This window comes from Gorilla gorilla, chromosome 6 (assembly GCF_029281585.2).
Source record: "Gorilla gorilla gorilla isolate KB3781 chromosome 6, NHGRI_mGorGor1-v2.1_pri, whole genome shotgun sequence".
NCBI classification, from domain to species: Eukaryota; Metazoa; Chordata; class Mammalia; order Primates; family Hominidae; genus Gorilla; species Gorilla gorilla.
This window is the reverse complement of record NC_073230.2, coordinates 144,121,060-144,143,113: the sequence shown is the minus strand read 5'-3', so window position 1 is coordinate 144,143,113 and position 22,054 is coordinate 144,121,060. Positions and strand designations below refer to the sequence as shown.

Below are 22,054 nucleotides of genomic sequence, written 5' to 3'. Positions count from 1 at the left end.
CTGTTGCCCAGGCTGGAGTACAGTGGTACGACCTTGGCTCCCTGCAACCTCTGCTTCCTGGGCTCAAACAGTCCTCTTGCCTCAGCCTCCCAAGTAGCTGGGATTACAGGCGCACACCGCCATGCTTGGCTAATTTTTGTACTTTTAGTAGAGATGGGGTTTCACCATGTTGGCCAAGTTGGTCTTGAACTCCTGACCTCAAGTGATCTGCCCACCTTGGCCTCTCAAAGTGCTGGGATTATAGGCATGAGCCATTGTACCCAGCCTATTCTTTTCTAATATAAGCATTTCTTGCTATACATTTTCTTCTAAGTGCTACTATTTAGCTGAATTTCATAAAATTTCATGTTACATATTTTCATTTTCTTTCAGGTGAAACTATATTCTAATGTTCCTTAAGAGATCCTCTTGGGCCTAAGGATTTTTTAGAAATGTGGTTTAATATCTACATGTTTGTAGATTTTCCTCTTTTATTGATTTAGTCTAATTCCATTATGCTTAAAAACATACTTGTGTGATATTAATTATTTTAAATTTGTTAGTATTTGTTTTAAACCAGGATGTGATTTATGTTGGTGCTGTTCCATGTGCATTTGAATATAATGTGTATTCTGCTGTTTAGTAGAGTGTCCTATAAATGTCAAATCCAGTTGGTTGATCCTTGCCTACTGTCTATCTACCAGTTCCAGATTAAGAGGTATTTAAAATCTCCAACTATAATTGTGGATTTTCACAAAAAGTTTTTTTTTTTTTTTTTTGAGACAGAGTCTCGCTCTATCGAACAGGCTGGAGTGCAGTGGCGCCATCTCGGCTCACTGCAAGCTCCGCCTCCTGGGTTCACACCATTTTCCTGCCTCAGCCTCCTGAGTAGCTGGGACTACAGGCACCCGCCACCAAGCCCAGCTAATTTTTTGTTTTTAGTAGAGACGGGGTTTCACTGTGTTAGCCAGGATGGTCTCGATCTCCTGACCTCGTGATCCACCCGCCTCGGGCTCCCAAAGTGCTAGGATTACAGGCGTGAGCCACCACGTCTGGCCCAAAAAGATTTTTATAAGAAACATTTAACACAAAACCTAGAAATAGAAGCCTCTATGTTTTAAGCAACCTTTAGATGATGTGGAAGGCCTGTTTAAGCTGCAGAGTGGTGGTTTGAGTTATTTAAGAAATTGGTCCATTTCATCTAAGGCACAACAGGTTAGAGATCTAAAACCCTAAGAAGCATGTCAATAGACAAACATTAAAATATCTTAGTAACACAGAATTATTTTATAGGAGTAATAAACTATACCTAAGAGTATTGACAGTATAAATTTACATAGCAATAGCTTCAGCTATGGGGTTGGGTTTTCCCGTCTTTCTTTCTGAGGAAATGAATCCTCTTTGGCGAACAAACCTGTTCTTTCTTTAAATAGCTATTTTTATCAGATCATCCTTTCCTTTTTATGTCTTTGGGCCCCAATTATCCCCAAAAGACAATTAGTTCTTCTCAGTAAGTCCTTTATAATTGAATTGGTTGGTTGAGAACTTAAAGGAAAGTCTGCAGGAATTTTCTTTACTATGTTAACATCTTTTCCCTAAAGAATGATTAAAATATAATTTTAACATCTTGGTAAATGAGGCTCCAATATTTCCATAGTTTGTGAAAATAATAATATACTTTATTCTTTTCTCATTCTAATTTCTATATATTTTTAAAATATTGGTTATTGGATTAAGTTTTTTCCTGGCAAAATTCTAATAAATACTTTGAAGAAACTGTTACACATTTCTTAAGAATATACATTTCTTAAGAAATTAATCTGCATAATTTAGGCACTCAATGACTATTTAAACAATAAAAAAAACCCTAAAATTGATTGATAAAAATGACTAATAGAGGAAGGTTTCGTAAAAGAGCAGTGGTATTATGGTGGTAGGTTTGGGGGCACTTTTGCCTTTTTTCCCCATATTTTCAAATTATTGCTCACTAAGTAGTTCTATTTAGTTGCTTTCTTATTGTCAATTGTATAAACTGGTCAAACTAACTAAAAAAAAAAGCAGTTTGGAATACTATTATCCACGTGGGCCATTCTGCTATCTCACATGGGCAACATTTGATAAAGGAAAAGTTAATACCTTAAAAGGTGCTTACTTTATCTGGACAATTTTTGCTTAGCATAAGTGGGAAGATTCGTTGCTGTAAGTATAATGTCTTAGATCTGTCACTACCATCACAGCCATACATGAAGATGTTCTCTTTCCTACTATGGCCATGAAGATCACAGTATAAAATAACCTCTCGTTTCTCCATCAGTCTGCCAGGAAGAAAGATAAGTTACTAACTTTTATCTCTGCATTTTTCTTCTATAGGTACAACTATGGATTTATAAGTGTAATATCCAAATAAATACAATTTCTTATATCCTAGCTTTCTCTTATCTATATTGTATATTATTAATATACAATTTTTTAAATCTACAATAATTTATTAACTATATAAATATCTGAATGCAGGCCGAGCGCAGTGGCTCATGCCTGTAATCCTAATGCTTTCGGAGACTGAGGCAGGTGGCTCGCCTGAGGTCAGGGGTTCGAGACCAGCCTGACCAATGTGGCGAAACCACCTCTCTACTAAAAATACAAAAATTAGCTGGGTGTGGCGGCACATGCCTGTAATCCCAGCTACTTGGGAGGCTGAGGCAGGAGAATTGCTTGAACCCGGGAGGCAGAGGTTGCAGTGAGCGAAGACAGCATTACTGCACTCCAGCCTGGGCAACAGAGTGAGACTCCGTCTAAAAAAAAAAAAGTCTGAATGCAGTAGCCTTCCATTATAAGGACAAAATTTACCTTACTCCCAAGACTTTCTCCAACAAGATCTCTCTGCTTTATTATTTTGATGTTTTCACTCTTGCCTTTGCCCATTACCTTTCACATATTTTCTTTCTGACTGAAATATCTTCTTTCTCTATCTTTGTAAATGTAAATACTACCTGCCATCCTTCAATACTGACCTTATGTCTCACTTCCTTTCTAATTTGTCAAGGCCACAGAGCTTTCTCTTATTGAGCTTCGGTAGCACTTAAAGATATTGGTACCATTTGCTTGGCCCTTGTCTAGGAAAGTTTTTATGTTTTTCATATTCAAGCTTATTAAGAATGGGGAATGCTTCAAATCATCTAGAACAGTGCTGTGCACATAATAAGTACCCAAATATTTGTTAAAAATTGAGTGCTTGATGACTTGGTGCTGAAGCCAATTAATATTTAACCCTTGATTAGTGTGGTGATTAAGTTATTATTTTGAGAAAAATGGTACCAAAGTTTGAATTGACTTTTTCTGATAAATTTCTAACAAATATCTAAAAAAAAATTACACATTCCTGAAGAGCACAACCTTTGATGTATATAATTTAACACTCAATATAAAAATAACAAAACAAAAAATAAGTCCCTCAAACTGATTGATAAAATGACTAATATTAATAGAAGAGGCTTTAAAAAGTAAGAAAGCGTGGTGTTAAGTTGGTAGGATTATTACTTAACTAATCAAAATTACATATACTATTTGCTATATCTGGAAAGATAAACACCAAAATGTTAGCAATAGTATTTATAATATTATGAAATATATTACATTTGTAACAAAAATACTAAAACCTAAAATATAAACATTCAAAGCATTTTGCTTCTATTAGAAACCATACTGCTTTAAACTACAGTGAAATTACAAACTAAAATTTATTATGTGTTAATTTATTGCCCTTTTCTCATTTGCTGCCTAATAAATTCTCATTGATAACATAAGATTGATATAAAGCCACTAAATGATAGTTACAAGTTTCTAGAAAACTAACTAGATTATAAGGCATGAATATCAAGTGAAGTTCTTAAATATGAAACATGCTGTACATTTTTAAGCCACAAATTCCTCAGTCTTTCAGTTTCTTATAAGCAAGTCAAAAGGAACTTTACTTCTAACAGATTAATTTCCAAAGAGATGGTATTACTTCTGAAGTGAAACAGGATATTAGGGTCTCTCATCTTACATTAATTTGAATAACTTTAGAAACAGTTTGGATTTTTTTTACCCATAGGTAAACAGAAATACTTAGTATAAGATTTTACCCACAGGTATCTTTATGGGTAAAAAGATATTCTACTTATGTTATGCTAAGTATTTTATACAAAAATCTACTCTCTTATTCTAATATGCTTTAAATATGCTTAATCTTATATATACTTACAGCTGCTCACCTTTCCACACACATGTGACTGACTTCTTATCCTACTTACCTGTTTATGATTAACTGGATTAAGACATTTCTCTTTCTTGGAAGTCTTTTAGAAACTTGCTGAATAGACTCCTGCCTTAAACTTCTTACAAGACATTCAGAGACTAACTGACATGTAAAAGAGTTTCTAGAGAGAGAAGCCAACGGTTTCATGTATACAAAATATATATATTTATAAAAAAATTATTTTAAACATCAGTGCTACCATTATCTTTAGCAAGAATCTTTACCAAATCTGGGATATGCAAGCTTATTAGTTTCATCAAGTCATCAAAACATTCTAGAATCTGTTTCATTATTTAAGGGGAGGTTAGTGAATCCAGTGGCATAATGACAGAAGGGTATAGAATCACAGTTGTGAATAACGGGGAAAAAATAAAGTAGTTATACAGTAGTTAGACTATCTTGAGAAGTTACAGTAAAATGAATGAGATTGTGGGAGCAAAATTGTTACTACCAAGTTTACTAAATAAGCAGAGAGGTAATTTGAGGCTTATTTTACCTATGAACCATGTTCCGGGTATACCATACAGAAGGAAAAGATTCCTTCAGGAGAGATGTATAATTACGGTTTAAATCCCGTCCAGCTAAGGAACAGCGATAATTTCCCACAATCACACCATCTGGATTCAGCATGGGTACCACCTTGAAGACAAAAGTGTCCCGAAGCAACTGTGCATCACTTGAGTTTCCTAAAATATAATCTAGGAAGCCTTTCATGATCCAAGAGCTGTTGGTTTCCCCTGGATGGACCCTTGCAGTCAGAATCACAGCCTTCCGCTTTCTTGAGTCAGAGTTCTTCAAGGGGGTAGTGATTGTTAAAATATACACCATGTTCCTAGCAAGCGTGTGGCACAAAACACGTATTTTACAAAACTTTGACCGTACTGGATCATTACTGATGCCAGAAAGGTATTCTTGCAGGTTGGTGTAAGTGTATGGATAGCAATGAGCAAAGTAGCAGGTATCTTTGTTGTGTGGAAATTGAAATGTCCATGTAAGAGAGAAATAATGGTGCCCATCTTGGCCTGGGTTGTTCCTATAATACTTGATTTGGTCTCCTATTCTCTGCCAGCCAATGTGATGAGCCTTGGCCTCTTTTTCAGAATAGAACAGTGGGCGCATACCCCGACTGTAAAGACTAGCAGGTTTGGTGAAGTTGACAATAGTGAATCTGTAGACTATTCCTGCTCGCATATTAGTGACTTGGAAATAGTACCACTGGGTGTGTTTATTTGTGAAGAGGTCAGGGCGTACAGTCAATTGGTATTCATATTCTGCCCTAATACACAAGAAAGAAAGGGAAAAAAGCACGTAAGAATGTAAAAATGACATTTTGTAAAAAAACCAATGTAAAATTTTGAGTTAAATAAGGAAAATTATTTTATTTTTACTCATTCACAGAAAGCTTTGTTAGGAAACAATAAAAAAGTTTTGAAATTTTCCCTTTTATTGGATGAGAAACTGCTTCTATGCTAATTCTAAATCCTTTGTATTCCTTGGTAATTCAAGAGAGCACATAAAAACACAGGTATTTGATAAAAGTTTATATATTTCAACCTAATTATATTTTCTATATAAGAAATGATTAAAGAGTTACCAAAACTGAAGCAAAGTCCAACATTTCTTTTTTTACTTCAGACATATGTATCTATTACAGTCTAATACTAGGGATATAAAATAACTATCACTGAGAGATTTAAACACATATAAATTAATATGATCACATAGATTACATAATTTGAACTATTTGAGAACAAGAACTGCATTCGATAACTATTTGCATCCCTTTACTTAGTCTTTGGAGATGCTTAAATAAAGGCAAAAATAATAATTTCACTGGAATGTTATTTATATACATAACAATATTATCTGGTTAGTTGTGACTATTTTTCTCTACTAAGTAACTTTCTATTCTATAAGCACTCTGCACTTAGCATGTAATGTGTATGTGTACAGTTGTAAATAATCACCTAGGAATAGGTAAAATAAATGTTGCAAAACCTTGATAGATGTTGAGTCTAGGTGATAGGTATGTGGCAGTGAACACAGAATTGTACTATTCTCTGTACTTAAGTGTATGTTTAAATATTTCCATAATATTTTTAAATAAAATAATGCCCTTGGGATAGTCTATGGAACACTCATCCCAAGAACTATTTCAATACAAAGTTTGAGAAGCACTGTGTGTGTGACAATTCATATTGCCATACTGAAAATGTACAGTACAGAAGCCTTAATTTTACCTCATAGTTCTCAAAATTATTTGAACTCAGAATCTTTTATACTCCCCTCCTCCACAACAATTTCTAATTATTAATAGTATCCATACTTCAAGGAATTACAATTTCATAATGGATACTAAGAACTTTAATGTACTTGATACAGAAAATAATAGTTGATGGTCTAGCTCCTTAAATAAAAATAATTAGAACCTACACTTTGACTACCTTCTGTAGATTACCACTCTCAAACCTTGCTTCAAACATCAAAGTATTGTCACGGTAATCCACAGGTTGCTTCGAAGGTGTTTGGTTACCCCCAACTCGGGAATACACAAAACAGGGCTCTTTGTAAGCTGATGAGAGAAGAAGATCATAAAGATGTCAAGGTATACCTAAAGTAAGAAGGTTATTCTGCACAGAGTTTGGAGCAATAGTACAAGTGTAAGGATTGTAAATTTTAAAGTAACTGGACACTAATTTATATAGACATGTTGAAATAAGAGAATCTAAGAGTATTTAGACTAGAAAAACAATGCCTAAAATAAATTTGTATATTTCTTACATTAAAAATACTCATTTGGCCAGGCGCAGTGGGTCATGTCTGTAATCCTAACACTTTGGGAAGCCGAGGCAGGCAGATTGCCTGAGCTCGAGGAGTTCGAGACCACCCTGGGCAACATGGTGAAAGCCTGTCTCTATTAAAAATACAAAAAAAAAAAAAAATTAGCCAGGTGTGGTGGCACGTGCCTATAGTCCCAGCTACCCAGGAGGCTGAGGCAGGAGAATCGCTTGAACCTGGGAGGCAGAGGTTGCAGTGAGCGGAGATCGCGTCACTACACTTTACCCTGGGTGACAGAGTGAGACTCTGTCTCAAAAAAAAAAAAAAATTCACTCCATTTCTGGTCATGATGAAGTAATTGGTTCTGAACTTGCCCTTTTACCATAAATGACTGTAAAACTGGCTAAAGGGTATGAGCTGTTTTCATGCATTTGGACAACAAATAGAACAACTATGTAGGATCTTTGAAAGAAGATCAATACATGAAGTGAGCCCATGTTGAGCCCTGGCTTGCTGCATAGGGGTACTTGCTGGACTACAGCCTAGGGAGGTGGCATTTTAGAACAGTATGACAGTCTTCAGCTGAAGAGGAAAGATTGTTGCTTGGGGCTGCTGAAATTTGTGGGTCAGGACACCAGGGAAAAGAAAGCTACATAGAGAGAGAACCTCAGCAGTCTACATAGTGGTTTCCCAGTCCTTGGATGAGGGTTTGGCTACCCAGTCAAAAGATGAGACTAAGAAAGACAGGAGAGAGCACCACTGCGGGCTGAGATGCCAGAGGACATACACTTCTGGGATATATTAGAATTCCAACTTATCCAGAGTGGAAAGATTTTATGGAATACCTTAGGCTTTCAACTGTGACTCCAGAAAGGCTGCATCTTAGGCATAAGGACCACATTCAAGAGTAAAGGTCATGACCTAGCATTGGGGATAAAATGAAAACAGACCTGCCTCTATACAAAATCAAAGCAAGCCTGAAAGAAGCAAAATGATCTGCCAGCAATTTAATTGCCTGCTAAAACAAAATTCAACCTAATGTTTAAAAGAACATAATGCACGATGGATGCAGTGGTTCATGCCTGTAATCTTAGCATTTTGGGAGGCTAAGGAAGGTGGATCATGATGAGGTCAAGAGTCTGAGACCAACCTGGCCAACATGGTGAAAACCCATCTCTACTAAAAATACAAAAATTAGCTGGTGTAGTGGTGCATGCCTGTAGTCCCAGCTACTCAGGAGACTGAGGCATGAGAATCGCTTGAACCCAGGAGGTGGAGGTTGCAGTGAGCTGAGATTGTGCCACTGTACTCCAGCCTAGGCGACAGAGCGAGACTTCATCTCAAAATAAATAAATAAATAAATAAATAAATAAATAAATAAATAAATAAATAAAAGAATATAATACAGACTCCCTAAAACATATCTTTTACAATGTTCTACATATGATAAAAACGTAAAGCATTCAGAGAAGCAGGAAAATGTGATCCATGAATACATATAAAATTCAGCAGACTCCAAGATAATGCAAATGTTGGAATTAACAGAGAAGGACTTTGAATATATATTCAAAGACAAAAAATGAAAAGATAAGAGATCATGAGAAAACAGATAAGAAATCTCAAAAAAGAAAAAAACAAAACTGAACCAAATGAAAATTCTAGAAATAAAACTACAGTAACTGAAAGATTTACCAAATGGGCTGAAGATTTAATTATTCCACACTATATTCATAAATCATAACATCATTTTGTATGCCATAAACATATACAACTATAATTTGCCAATTTATAATTGAAATTTTTAAAAAGAAAAGAGTTAAAGCTTGCAAAAGAAATAATCAGTGAACTTGGAAACAAATATAAATTGTCCAAACTGAAAGACAGGGAAAAAAATGGACAAATATCCAGTGACATGTGGGGACATATCTAGAATCCAACATATGTGTAATTCTAAAAAAACATGAAAGAAAGAGTGGTATGGAAAAAAATATGTGAAGAAATAATGGCTGAAATTTTCTCAAATTTTGGTGCAAAACCCCTACTAACCTATGGATCCAAGAAGTTCAGCAAACTCCAAGCAGGATAAATATTAAGATAACCAAATCTAGGCACACCATAGTCGAATTGCTGAAGACAGCCAAAGAGAAAAAGACACATTACATACAGATGGTCTCCTACTTATGATGGTTTGACTTATGATTTTCCAGCTTTACAATGGTGTAAAAGTGATATGCATTCAATACCCTCCTTGACTTACAATGAAGTTATACCCAATAAATCCATCATGAGCTGAAAATATCACAAGTTGAAAATACACCTTTGATTTATGATATTTTCAGCTTAAAATTGGTTTATTGAGAGGTAACCCTAATGTAAATTGAAGAATATCTGTATAGGAAACAATGATAAAGGCGTACCTTGTGAAATTGTGCTTTGCTTTATTGTGCTTCACAGATACTGTTTCTTTTTTCTTTTTTTTTTTTTTAACAAAGGTTTGTGTTGAGCAAGTCTATCAGCACCATTTTTCCAACATGTGCTCACTTTGTGTTTCTGTGTCATATTTTGGTAATTCTCACAACATTTAAAACTTTTTCATTATTATGATATCTATTATGAGTGATCTTTGATGTTACTGTTGTAATTGTTTTGGGCCACCACAAACTGCACCCATATAAAATGGTGAACTTAATTGCTGTGTGTGTTCTGACTACTCCGCCACCACCCATTCCCCCATCTTTCTCCCTTTCCTTGGGCCGCCCTATTCCCTGAGACATAACAATATTGAAATTAGGCTAATTAATAATCCTACAATGGCCTCCATGTGTTCAAGTGGAGAGTCACACATCTCTCTCTTTAAATCAAAAGCCAAAAATGATTAAGCTTAGTGAGAAAGGCATGTCAAAAGCTAAGATAGGCCAAAAGCTAGGCCTTTTGTGTCAGTTAACCAGGTTGTGAATGCAAAGAAAAAAATTCTTGAAGGAGACTAAAAGTGCTACTCCAGTGAACACACAGATGATAAGACAGTCTTATTGCTGACATGGAAAAAGTTTGGTGGTCTGGGTCAAACCAGCCATAACATTCCTTTAAGCCAAAGCCTAATCCAGAGGAAGGCCCTAATTCTCTTCAATTCTGTGAGGGCAGAGACAGGTAAGGAAGCTGCAGAAGAAAAGTTTGAAGCTAGCAGAGGTTGCTTCATGAGGTTTAAGTAAAGAAGCCATATTAATAACATGAAAATACAAGGTTAAGCAGCAAGTGATGATGCAGAAACTTCAGCAAGTTATCCAGTTCTAGCTAACATAATTGATGAAGGTGGCTACACTAAGCAACAGCTTTCAATGTAGACAATCAGCCTTCTATTGGAAGAAGATGACATCTAGGACTTTCCTAGCTAGATAAGTCAAGTCAATGCCCTGCTTCAGAGCTTCAAAGACAGACTGACTGTCCTCTTAGGGGTGAATGCGGCTGGTGACTTTAAGTGGAAGCCAATGCTCATTTACCATTCTGAAAATCCTAGGGCCCTTAAGAATTATGCTAAATCTATTCTGCCTGTGCTCTATAAACAAAACAACAAAATCTAGACGACACCACATCTGTTTACAGCATGCTTTACTAAATATTTTAAGCCCATTATTGAGACTGACCTCTCAGAAAAAAGATTCCTTTTAAAATATTACTGCTTATTGACCATGCATCTAGTCACCCAAGAGTTCTGATGGAGATGCACTGGAGACTAACATTGTTTTCATGCCTGTTAACAAAACAACCATTCTGCTGCCCATGGATCAAGAAGTAATTTCAACTTTCAAGTATTATTATTTAAGAAATAGATTTTGTAAGGCTATAGCTGGCCTAGAGAATTACTATTCCTCTGATGGATCTGGGCAAAGTAAATTGAAAACCTTCTGGAAAGCATTTTCCATTCTAGATGCCATTCAGAACACTAGTAATTCATGGGAGGAGGCAAAAATGCCAATATTAACAGAAGTTTAGGAGAAGTTGATTTCATTCCTTATGGATAAGTTTGAGGGCTACACAACTTCACTGGAGGAAGTAACTGCAGATGTGGTGGAAATAGCAAGAGAACTAGAATTAGAAGTAGAGCCTAAAGATGTGACTGAATTGCTTCCATCCCATGATAAAACTTGAATTGGATGAAGAGTTGCTTCTTAAGGATGAGCAAAGAAAGTGGTTTCTTAACATAAAATTTATTACTGGTAAAGATGCTGTGAAGATTGTTGAAATGACAACAAAGGATTTAGTATATTCCATAATATTAGTTATAAACTAAGGATTTAATAGGACTGACTCCAATTTTGAAAGAAGTTTTACTGTAGGTAAAATTCTATCAAATAGCATCACATGCTACAGAGAAATCTTTCATGAAAAATCAATTATGTCTAATTGACTCACTGCTGTCTAATTTTAAGAAATTGTCAGAGCCACCCTACCTTCAGCAACCACCACCCTGATCAGTCAGCAGCCATTAACACTGAGACAAAATCCTCCACCAAGCAAAAAGAATATGAGTTGCTGAAGGCTTAGATGATGATTTGAATTTTTTAGCAATAAAGTATTTCTAATTAGGGCAAAGATATTGTTGTTTTTAGACATGATGCTATTTCACACCTAATGGACTTTCATATCCACTTGGACACCACCAAAAAATTTGTGTGACTTACTTTATTGAGAGATTCACTTTATTGCAGTGGTCTGGAACTAAACCTGCATCTCTGAGGCATGGTTGTATAAATTATGGCTGAATTCTTTTTTAAAATTTGTGCAAATATATAGGGTTCTTGTGAAATTTTGTTATATGTATGTAATGTGTAATGTGTAGTGATCAAGTCCAGGTGTTTAGGGTGTCCATCTCCTGAGTACAATATATTCTTGTTTAACTACATTCTATGGCTGTCTTCTTATTAAAGACAACAGAGGCTACAAGACAATGGAAAAATATCTTTAAATAAAAAAAAGCCAACTCAGAATTCTATATTCATTGAGAATGCCCTTCAAAAAGTGGTGGAAAAAATACAGGATTAGACAAATGAAATTTGAAATAATTCACTGCCAGCCAACTTAAAACTGAAAAGAAATGCTAAAGACATTCTTTGGGATAAAAAACAATGATGCCAGATGGAAATTCAGATCTACAGGAAGGAATAAAGAGGAGAAGAAATGGTAAATATATAAATAAATATAAAATACAATTTTTTCTCCTCTTAATTTCTTTAAAGGCAACTGACCCATTTAAAACAAACAAAAAAAGGTATAATATTAATTTCAAATAGACCATAAAAGGCCAGAGGCTCACGCCTGTAATCCTAGCACTTTGGAAGGCCAAGGTGGGTGGACTGCCTGGGCTAAGAAGTTTGAGACCAGCCTTGGTAACATGGTAAAACCCCATCTCTACTAAAATACAAAAAATTAGCCGAACATGGTGGTGCGCACCCTAGTCCCAGCTTCTCAGGAGGCTGAGGTGGGAGAATCACTTGAACCTGGGAGGTAGAGGTTACAGTGAGCCAAGATCATGCCACTGCACTCCAGCCTGGGTGACAGAGCGAGGCTCTGTCTCCAAAAAAATCAAATAAAAAGTAAAATAAAATAGACTTTAAGAAATTGTATATTGTAATTTCTAAACCAATCAAACTAAACATGAGGTATACCTAAGAAAATATTTTAATTAAAATGAAATACTAAAAGGTGTTTGATTAACCTTCCCAAAAAGAGGAGTAACTGAGGAATAAAAATGAGATGGGCCAATTAATAAGATAGACCCAAACCAATATATTTGCATATATTTGTATATATGCAAATACACGAAATGCAAACTGTCAAACCACTCTAATTAAAAGGCAGAGATTGTCAGATTAGATTTTTTAAAGTAAGGTACTACTATATACTATCTATAAGAGATATAATTAAAATATAATTTCATAAAAAGATTGAAAATAAAACGGGGAGTTATTCTAAGTAAACAGTAAACATAAGAAAACTGGTATTGACTATATTACTCTCAAACAACATAAAGACATGATGTAATGCCAGAGATAAAAAGAAATATTTCCTAGTTATAAAAGACACTGGCGGGCATGGTGGCTTATGCCTATAATCCCAGCACTTTGGGAGGTCGAGGTAAGTGGATCACTTGAGGTCAGGAGTTCGAGACCACCCTGGCCTCGAACATGGTGAAACCCTGTCTCTACTAAAAATACAAAAATTAGGCAGGTGTGGTAGTGCACGCCTGTAATCCCAGCTTCTTGGGAAACTGAGGCAGGAAAATCGCTTGAACCTAAGAGGCGGAGGTTGCAATGAGCCAAGATTGTGCCATTACACTCCAGCCCGGGCAAAAGAGCAAGCCTCCATCTCTAAAATAAAATAAAATAAAATAAAATAAAATAAAATAAAATAAAATAATGGTATTCATTTCTATTTTTATTGCACTGTGATGTGAGAATGTGCTTGGGGTGATTTCAATTTTTTTTAATTTATTGAGTCTTGCTTTATGATAAAGCATGTGGTTGATCTTAGAATATGTTTCATGTGCAAATGAGAAGAATGCATATTCTGTGGTTGCTGGGTGTTCTATTAGGTCCAGTTGCTCAAGTGTCCAGTTTAAGTCTAGAATTTCTTTGTTAGCTTTCTGTCTCAATCATCTTAACACTGTCAGTGGGGTGTTAAAGTCTCCTACCGTTCTTGTGTGGCTAAGTCTTTTTATAGGTCAAGAAGAACTTTTATGAAACAGGATGTGCCAGTGTTGGGTTTATATATATTTAGGATAGTTAAGACTTCTTGTTTAATTGAACTGTTTATGTAATGCCCTTCTTTTTCTTGATTATTGTTGATTGAAAGTCTGTTTCATCTGATATAAGAATCGTGATTCCTGGCCTTTTTTGTTTTCTGTTTGCCTGGTAGATCTTTCTCCAGCCCTTTACTTTGAGCCTGTGGATGTTACTACATATGAGACGGGTCTGTTGAAGACAGCGAACAGTTGGGTCTTGTCTTTTTATGTAGTCTGCCACTCTATGCCTTTTAAGTGGTCTGTTCAGACCATTTACATTCAGTGTTAGTATTAATATGTGAGATTTTAATCCTGTCATCATGTTATTAGCTGGTTGCTATGTAGATTTGATTGTGTAACTGCTTTACAGTGGGCTATATGGTTAAGCATGTTTTTGTGGTAGCAGGTATCATTCTTTTATTTCCATATCATCTTGTAAGGCTGGTCTAGTGATAACAACTTCCCTTAGCACTTACTTGTTTCAGAAGGATTTTATTTCTCCTTCACTTGTGGAAGCTTAGTTTGATGGGATATGAAATTCTTGATTAGAATTCTTTCTTTAGGGATGCTGAAAATAGGCCCCCTTCTGGCTTGTAAGGTTTCTGCTGAAAGGTTCACGGCTAGCTGGATGGGGTTCCCTTTGTACATGACTTCACCCTTCTCTCTCGCTGCCTTTAAGATTTTTTCTTTCATGTTGACTTTGGTGATTCTGCTGACTATGTGCCATGAGGATGGTCATCTTGTATAATATCTTGCAGGGGTTCTCTGTATTTCTTGAATTTGCATGTTAACCTCCTTAGTGAGATTGGGGAAATTTTTGTGAACTATATCCTGAAATACATTTTCCAAGTTGCTTACTCTCTCTCCTTCCCTCTCAGGAATGCCAATGGGTCATAGGTTTGGAATCTTTACATAATCCCATATTTCTCAAAGGTTTTTTTCATTAAAAAATTATTTCTTCTTTATTTTTGTATGAGTTTATTCAAGCTCTGAGGGTTTTCTTCAGCTTCGTCTAGTCTGCTGTTAATGATTCTAACTGTATTATGTAATTCTTGTAGTGAATTTTTCAATTCCAGCAGTTCAGTTTGGTTTTTCCTTAAAATGGCTATTACATCTTTCAGCTCTTGGATCATTTTACTGGATTCCTAGATTGGGTTTCAACTTTCTCCTGAATCTCGATAAGATTCCTTGCCATCCAGATTCTGAATCCTGTGTCTCTCATTTCAGTCATTTCAATCTGGTTAAGAACCATTGCTGGAGAGCTAGTGTGCTCATTTGGAGGTAAAGGGACACTCAGACTTTTCGAATTACCTGAGTTCTTGTGCTGATTCTTTCTCATCTGAGAAGGCTGGTGTTCTTTTAACTGTGGTTTAAGTTGAGTATAGTCAGTTGGCTTCATTTCTGGGTGTTTTCAGAGGGCCAAAGCTCTGTACAGGGTATTATTTGTGGATAGATTCTTGCCCTGGGTTTTACAGGCAATGAATGTATATTGGGCAGAATATTTTTGGTATTGTAATTTGTGCTACAAACCATAGATGGCACTTAAGAGTAATGGCCAGCAGAGAAGCTCTTAGCCATAGGGCTCTTTTGTATTGCAGCACACCTGCAGCAGCACTCTATGGTGGGCAGGTGGAAAGATGACCCCCATCACCAGGCCTGCTCTGGGCCTTGTAGGAGTCCCCTCCAATCACTGGTGCCACTTGTGTTTTTTTGTTGTTAGGTGTTCCAGGTTGTGGGGCTCCCAGGCACACCACACCCTTCCCAGACGGTCATGTAGAGGGAGGTGTGCCCTGCTCCTTTGCTGACCCATGAGCTTGCATGTCTCACCTCTCTCAATGTTCTCAGAATGGGGGCTCCTCCCGCTCAAGTGCTGGTCACAGATCTACACTCAGCACTCACAAGCTGCATGCCAAAGCCCTGGGACATTGTAACTGGCCTGTGCCTCCATCTGGCCCCTTGGGGTTGAGCACTGGCTGTGCTGGGGGATGTGAAGTGTTCCTAGGCCACTGGAAAGTATTCAGATGGGGCCACCAGCAAAGCACCCAGGTTGGGCAGAGGAGGCTGTGCTGTGCACATGCTCCTGCAGGAGCAGCCAGGCAGGGGCCTTGGGAAGGGCTAGCGGGCAGGAGAGCCTGAAGAACAGACATGCCCCAGTCCCACAGGATAGGATAGGATAGTCAGCCCTGCTCTCTCTTGACCCTGTAGTCAGCTGGGGTTACAGTGACTCAGAGGAACATAGGGAGCCTTATATTAGAAGATGGGCACCTATGGCTGTGTTCTGCTTCAGCTGCCCCATGTGCAAAATCCCCTGGGCTCCATGCAGGTGAAAGCTCTGTCTCTGCCTACTCTCTAGGCAGATTCCCCTGCCAGTTCAAATATCTGTGGGGGTCATGAAATCTCTTGTAGGTGGGATCCCAGTAATCTGCAGCAAAAGTAGGCTGTCCCACCATCCCTTCACTTGCCTCTTCCCTAGGACTGTTCAGGAGTAGGAACTAGCCCTGGCATTCAGCAACCCCATGCAGGGTTCCTAGCTTTCTCTTCAACCTTGGTGTCTGCATCACCTCTCTATCAACCCTCAGTGTTTTCTCTCTGAGGATCTGTTCAAAGTATGTTGATATACTTGATATTTTGGTCTCTCTCAGTGGGAGTGGTGCTTCCTGACTGTCTAGTCAGCCATCTTGTCTCCTCCTTCATTGAGTTTCTATAGCACATGAAAAAGTAAAACATTTGAAATCCATAACACAAAGGGAAGCAGGAATTGAGAATATACTTTTGTAAGGTGCTCACACTATATGTGAAGTGGTATAACATTATTTGAAGATAGTCTTCTAAATTAAAGATACATACAAAAAAAACCTAGGGCAAAAATTTAAAAACAGATATACATGATAAGCCAATAGTGGAGATAAAATGGAATAATAAAATATAGTCAAATTAATGTCAATGAAGGCAGACAAAGAATTAAAAAGAAATAACAGATGGAATAAAGCAAAGCTAGTAAGATGGTAGCTATTAATCCAACAACAATAATTATATATTAAACATAATAATTAAAAGACAGATTTTCAGTTTATATAAAAAGCAAATCCAACCATAAAAACTCTAGAAGAAAACCTAGGCAATACCATTAAGAACATAGGCATGGGCAAAGATTTTATAATGAAATCAGCAAAAGCAATTGCAACAAAAGCTAAAACTGAGAAATGGGATCTAATTAAACTGAAGAGCATCTGCATAGCAAAGGAAACTATCATAAGAGCAAACAGGCAACCTACAGAATGGGAGAAAATTTTTGCAATTTACCCATCTAACAAACGTCTAATATCCAGAATTTACAAGAATGTAAAACAAATTTATGAGAAAAAAAAAACCCATCCAAAAGTGAGCAAAGGATATGAACAGACACTTCTCAAAAGAAGACGTTTATGTGGCCAACAAACATATGAAGAAAAGCTCATCATCACTGGTCATTAGAGAAATACAAATCAAAACCACAATGAGATACTATCTCACACCAGTCAGAATGGCGATTATTAAAAAGTCAAGAAACAACAGATGCTGGTGAGGCTGCGGAGAATAGAAACACGTTTACATTGTTGGTGGGAATGTAAATTAGTTCAACCATTGTGGAATAAAGTGTGGCGATTCCTCAAGGATCTAGAACCAGAAATACCATTTGACCCAGCAATCCTATTACTGGGTATATACCCAAAGGAATATAAATCATTCCTTTGTAAAGATACGTGCACATGTATGTTTATTGCATCACTATTCACAATGGCAAAGACATGGAACCAACCCAAATGTCCATCAATGATAGACTGGATAAATAAAATATGGTACAAATACACCATGGACTACTATGCAGCCACAAAAAGGAATGAGATCATGTCCTTTGCAGGGACATGGATGAAGCTAGATGCCATCATCCTCAGCAGACTAATACAGGAACAGAAAACCAAATGCCACGTTTTCACTCATAAGTGGGAGCTGAACAATGAGAACACATGGACACAGGGAGAGGAACAACACATACTGGGGCCTCTCAGGGCCAAGGCGAGGGGAGGGAGAGCATCAGGACAAACAGCTAATGCACATGGAGCTTAAAACCTAGGTGACAGGTTGATAGGTCCAGCAAACTACCATGGCACACAGATACCTGTGTAACAAACCTGCACATTCTGCACATGTATGCCAGAAGTTAAAAAAAAAAAAAAGCAAATCCCAATGATATGCTGTGTATCTTCCAAAATTAAAAAAAATTAAAATAAAACATAGGTTAAAAGTAGGGCCAGGTGTGGTGGCTCACGCCTGTAATTCCAGCACTTTGGGAGGCTGAGGCGGGTGGATCACAAGGTCAGGAGATCGAGACCATCCTGGCTAACATGGTGAAACCCCGTCTCTACTAAAAATACAAAAAATTAGCCAGGTGTGGTGGTGGGCGCCTGTAGTCCCAGCTACTCGGGAGGCTGAGGCAGGAGAATGGCGTGAACCTGGGAGGTGGAGCTTGCAGTGAGCCGAGATAGCTAGCGCCACTGCACTCCAGCCTGGGTAACAGAGCGAGACGCCGTCTCAAAAAAAAAAAAAAAGTAAAATGATGGAAAAATATATATGCACTATACAAATGCTAATAAAAAGATTGAATATCAAAGTAGATTGCCATGGATAAAGCTACAATATCAATATGGTGGTACTGGCATAACTATCAATACATCAATGGAACAGAATGAAGTGTCTAGAAATAGACCTACATATATATTGTTAACTGACATTTAATAAAGGTGGCTGGGCAATTCAATAGGTCATAGGATAGTCTTTTCTTTTTTTTTATTATTTAAGTTCTAGGGTACATGTGCATAACGTGCAGGTTTGTTACATATGTATACATGTGCCATGTTGGTGTGCTGCACCCATTAACTCGTCATTTACATTAGGTATATCTCCTAATGCTATCCCTCCCCACTCCCCCACTCCACAACAGGCCCCAGTGTGTGATGTTCCCCTTCCTGTGTCCAAGTGTTCTCATTGTTCAATTCCCATCTATGAGTGAGAACATGCGGTGTTTGGTTTTTTGGCCTTGCGATACTTTGCTCAGAATGATGGTTTCCAGCTTTATCCATGTCCCTACAAGGGACATGAACTCATCATTTTTTATGGCCGCATAGTATTCTATGGTGTACATGTGCCACATTTTCTTAATCCAGTCTATCATTGATGGACATTTGGGTTGGTTCCAAGACTTTGCTATTGTGAATAGTGCCGCAATAAACATATGTGTGCATGTATCTTTATAACAGCATGACTTACAATCCTTTGGGTATATACCCAGTAACGGGATCGCTGGGTCAAATGGTATTTCTAGTTCTAGATCTCTGAGGAATCACCACACTGACTTCCACAATGGTTGAACTAGTTTACAGTCCCACCAACAGTGTAAAAGTGTTCCTATTTCTCCACATCCTCTCCAGCACCCGTTGTTTCCTGACTTTTTAATGATCGCCATTCTAACTTGTGTGAGATGGTATCTCATTGTGGTTTTGATTTGCATTTCTCTGATGGCCAGTGATGATGAGCACTTTTTCATGTGTCTGTTGGCTGCATAAATGTCTCCTTTTGAGAAGTGTCTGTTCGTATCCTTCACCCACTTGTTGATGGGGTTGTTTGTTTTTTTCTTGTAAATTTGTTTGAGTTCTTTGTAGATTCTGGATATTAGCTGTTTGTCCGATGAGTAGATTGCAAAAATTTTCTCCCATTCTGTAGATTGTCTGTTCACTCTGATGGTAGTTTCTTTTGCTGTGCAGAAGCTCTTTAGTTTAATTAGATCCCATTTGTCAATTTTGGCTTTTGTTGCCATTGCTTTTGGTGTTTTAGACATGAAATCCTTGCCCATGCCTAGGTCCTGAATGGTATTGCCTAGGTTTTCTTCTAGGGTTTTTATGGTTTTAGGTCTAACATTTAAGTCTTTAATCCATCTTGAATTAATTTTTGTATAAGGTGTAAGGAATGGATCCAGTTTCAGCTTTCTACTTATGGCCAGTTTTCCCAGCACCATTTGTTAAATAGGGAATCCTTTCCCCATTTCTTGTTTTTGTCAGGTTTGTCAAAGATCAGATGGTTGTAGATGTGTGGTATTATTTCTGAGGGCTCTGTTCTGTTCCATTGGTCTATATCTCTGTTTTGGTACCAGTACCATGCTATTTTGGTTACTGTAGCCTTGTAGTATAGTTTGAAGTCAGGTAGCGTGATGCCTCCAGCTTTGTTCTTTTTGCTTAAGATTGGCTTGGCAATGTGAGGATAGTCTTTTCAATAGCTGGTGATGAATCAATTTTGTTAAAAGGTGGGAAAAAATGAACCTTGACCCATATCACAAACCATTCACAAAAAAATGATTCTAGATGAATCAAAGACAAAGATAAAAAAGTGAAAAGAATAAAGTTTCTTGAAAAAAAATAGGTGATCTTGGGAAAAGCAAAGTTTATAAGTAGGCAGGATGCAAAATGCACTAAATTTGAAAGAAAAACAATTGGTAATTGACTTCATAGAAGTTTAAAAGTTCTACTCATCAAAAGATACTGTTATGAAAATGAAAAGGATTTCCATAGATGAAAGTGAAGATTTCACTATATCATATATATATGACACAGCATTTACATCTTGAACACATATCATAAAAAGACAAAGTGTGGTATAGTTATATGATGGAGTACCATTTGGCAATATAAAAGAGTCTGCTAACATGTATAAATCTGAAAACATAATCCCAAGTCAAAGAATTCAGACATAACAGTGTACTTACTGTATGACTGAATTTATATGAAGCTAAAAATCAGGCAAAACTAATCTATGGTGACAGAAATGAGACCAGTGTTTGCCTGGGGCTGGAGCTGCAGACTGACCAGAAGGGGAGAGATGAGAACTTTCTGGGGTGATGGAAGTATTCCATATCTTGATAGGAGTGTTGGTTACACAGATGATATATTTTTCAAAACTCACCAAATTGTGTACTTATGATCTATACATTGCATTCTGTCTACATTTTACCTCAATTTATTAAAAATAAAAACTAACCATGTCTCACAGTATGACACATTCTTCAGTACCCTGTCCTAGGGTTTTAACTTTATATGAACATTTTAATTTTCATTGACATTTAAATTACATCTTACCTCCTGAAATTTGTCTTTTCTACTCTTCTTTTTTGTCATTTGTAAAAGTGGAAAAAGGTAAATATTTACAATTAATCTTTCACACGTTCAATGAAAATCAAGTAAGTCAAGACTTTTTTTCATCCTCAAACCTTGTTTCTATAGCTTTCCTTTCAACTCATGGAAAGGCAGATCTTCACAACTCCCAAGTATGGCATAAAAATAAGATTAAGTGGGGTTGATTGAGATGGATATTCTGTTTCTACCTACAGATCTATCCTCTACTCTTCTCCACATTATACGTTTCCAAAGAGGCTGATCTGTATTGACTGCCCCAGAGGTTCCCTTGCCCTTTGGCTGTGGACAATGGGAGGCACTTGTAGAACATGGGAAGTTGGGAGGATAGTGAAATTGGGTTATTTATCCTCCTAGCATTTTCCCTTCGGTGCCACAGGTTGGCAGTTGTCTATTTCTTTACTAAAAGCCACAATTTGTTTCGAGGCTGCCCTCTCTTATACCTAATGGATTCTACAGGTCTGGAGACCAGTTCTGTCTTCTCACCCTTTCAGGCCTAGCAGACATGGTTCTCCTCTGTTGATAGTCCTATGTTGCTTCACCATCCCTTGTTAATCTCAATTAACTCTGTCTACCCTTTTAAAAATTCATTAAATTAAATTTAATTAAACTTTCTTAAATTACTCTGAGTATGCTATCTAATTCCTGAGAAGACCCTGACTGATTCATCTCAATTATTTTAGTTTTTTCTAAATCAGATCTCATTTCAGTTATGTATGGCAGTTCTGAGGCATGTTCACCATGTAAATATTCACAATCAAATTGGAAAAATCATAGGTATTCCTCTCCATTTGTTTAAAAATATTGTGAGTATATTTTTGTGAGTTGTTTGTGAGTATATGATTTCTAGAATTGCTTACTGTACAGGAACCAGCCTCTGTGAATTTCTCTTTGTCTTGCTAGTTCCTTAAATAAAATACATATGCTCCCTGGCAGTTATCTTTAATATACGAAAACACTCTAAGATATTAAACTGTGATGGTGAAATTATGTGGAGTCTAT

The 22,054-nt window shown here is 36.9% G+C and overlaps 1 protein-coding gene across 5 annotated transcripts in view; it reads right to left on the bottom strand.

Annotated features, from left to right (window-relative positions):
• AGBL3 (AGBL carboxypeptidase 3) overlaps nt 1-22,054 on the bottom strand; it is a 149,057-nt gene that overhangs the window by 95,899 nt on the left and 31,104 nt on the right. For 2 of the 5 annotated variants that reach the window (XM_055347160.2, XM_055347161.2), the window contains 3 exons: nt 6,710-6,848; nt 4,773-5,552; nt 2,132-2,294 (listed from right to left, as the gene is read on the bottom strand). The exons of 1 other annotated variant lie outside the window; for it this stretch is intronic. In XM_055347160.2, coding sequence (XP_055203135.1) covers nt 2,132-2,294; nt 4,773-5,552; nt 6,710-6,848 — 1,082 coding nt within the window. Of the gene's footprint in view, nt 1-2,131; nt 2,295-4,271; nt 4,395-4,772; nt 5,622-6,709; nt 6,849-22,054 lie in introns of those variants that run through there. 2 more of the 5 variants (XM_063708776.1, XM_019030683.3) reach the window with 2 other exon arrangements.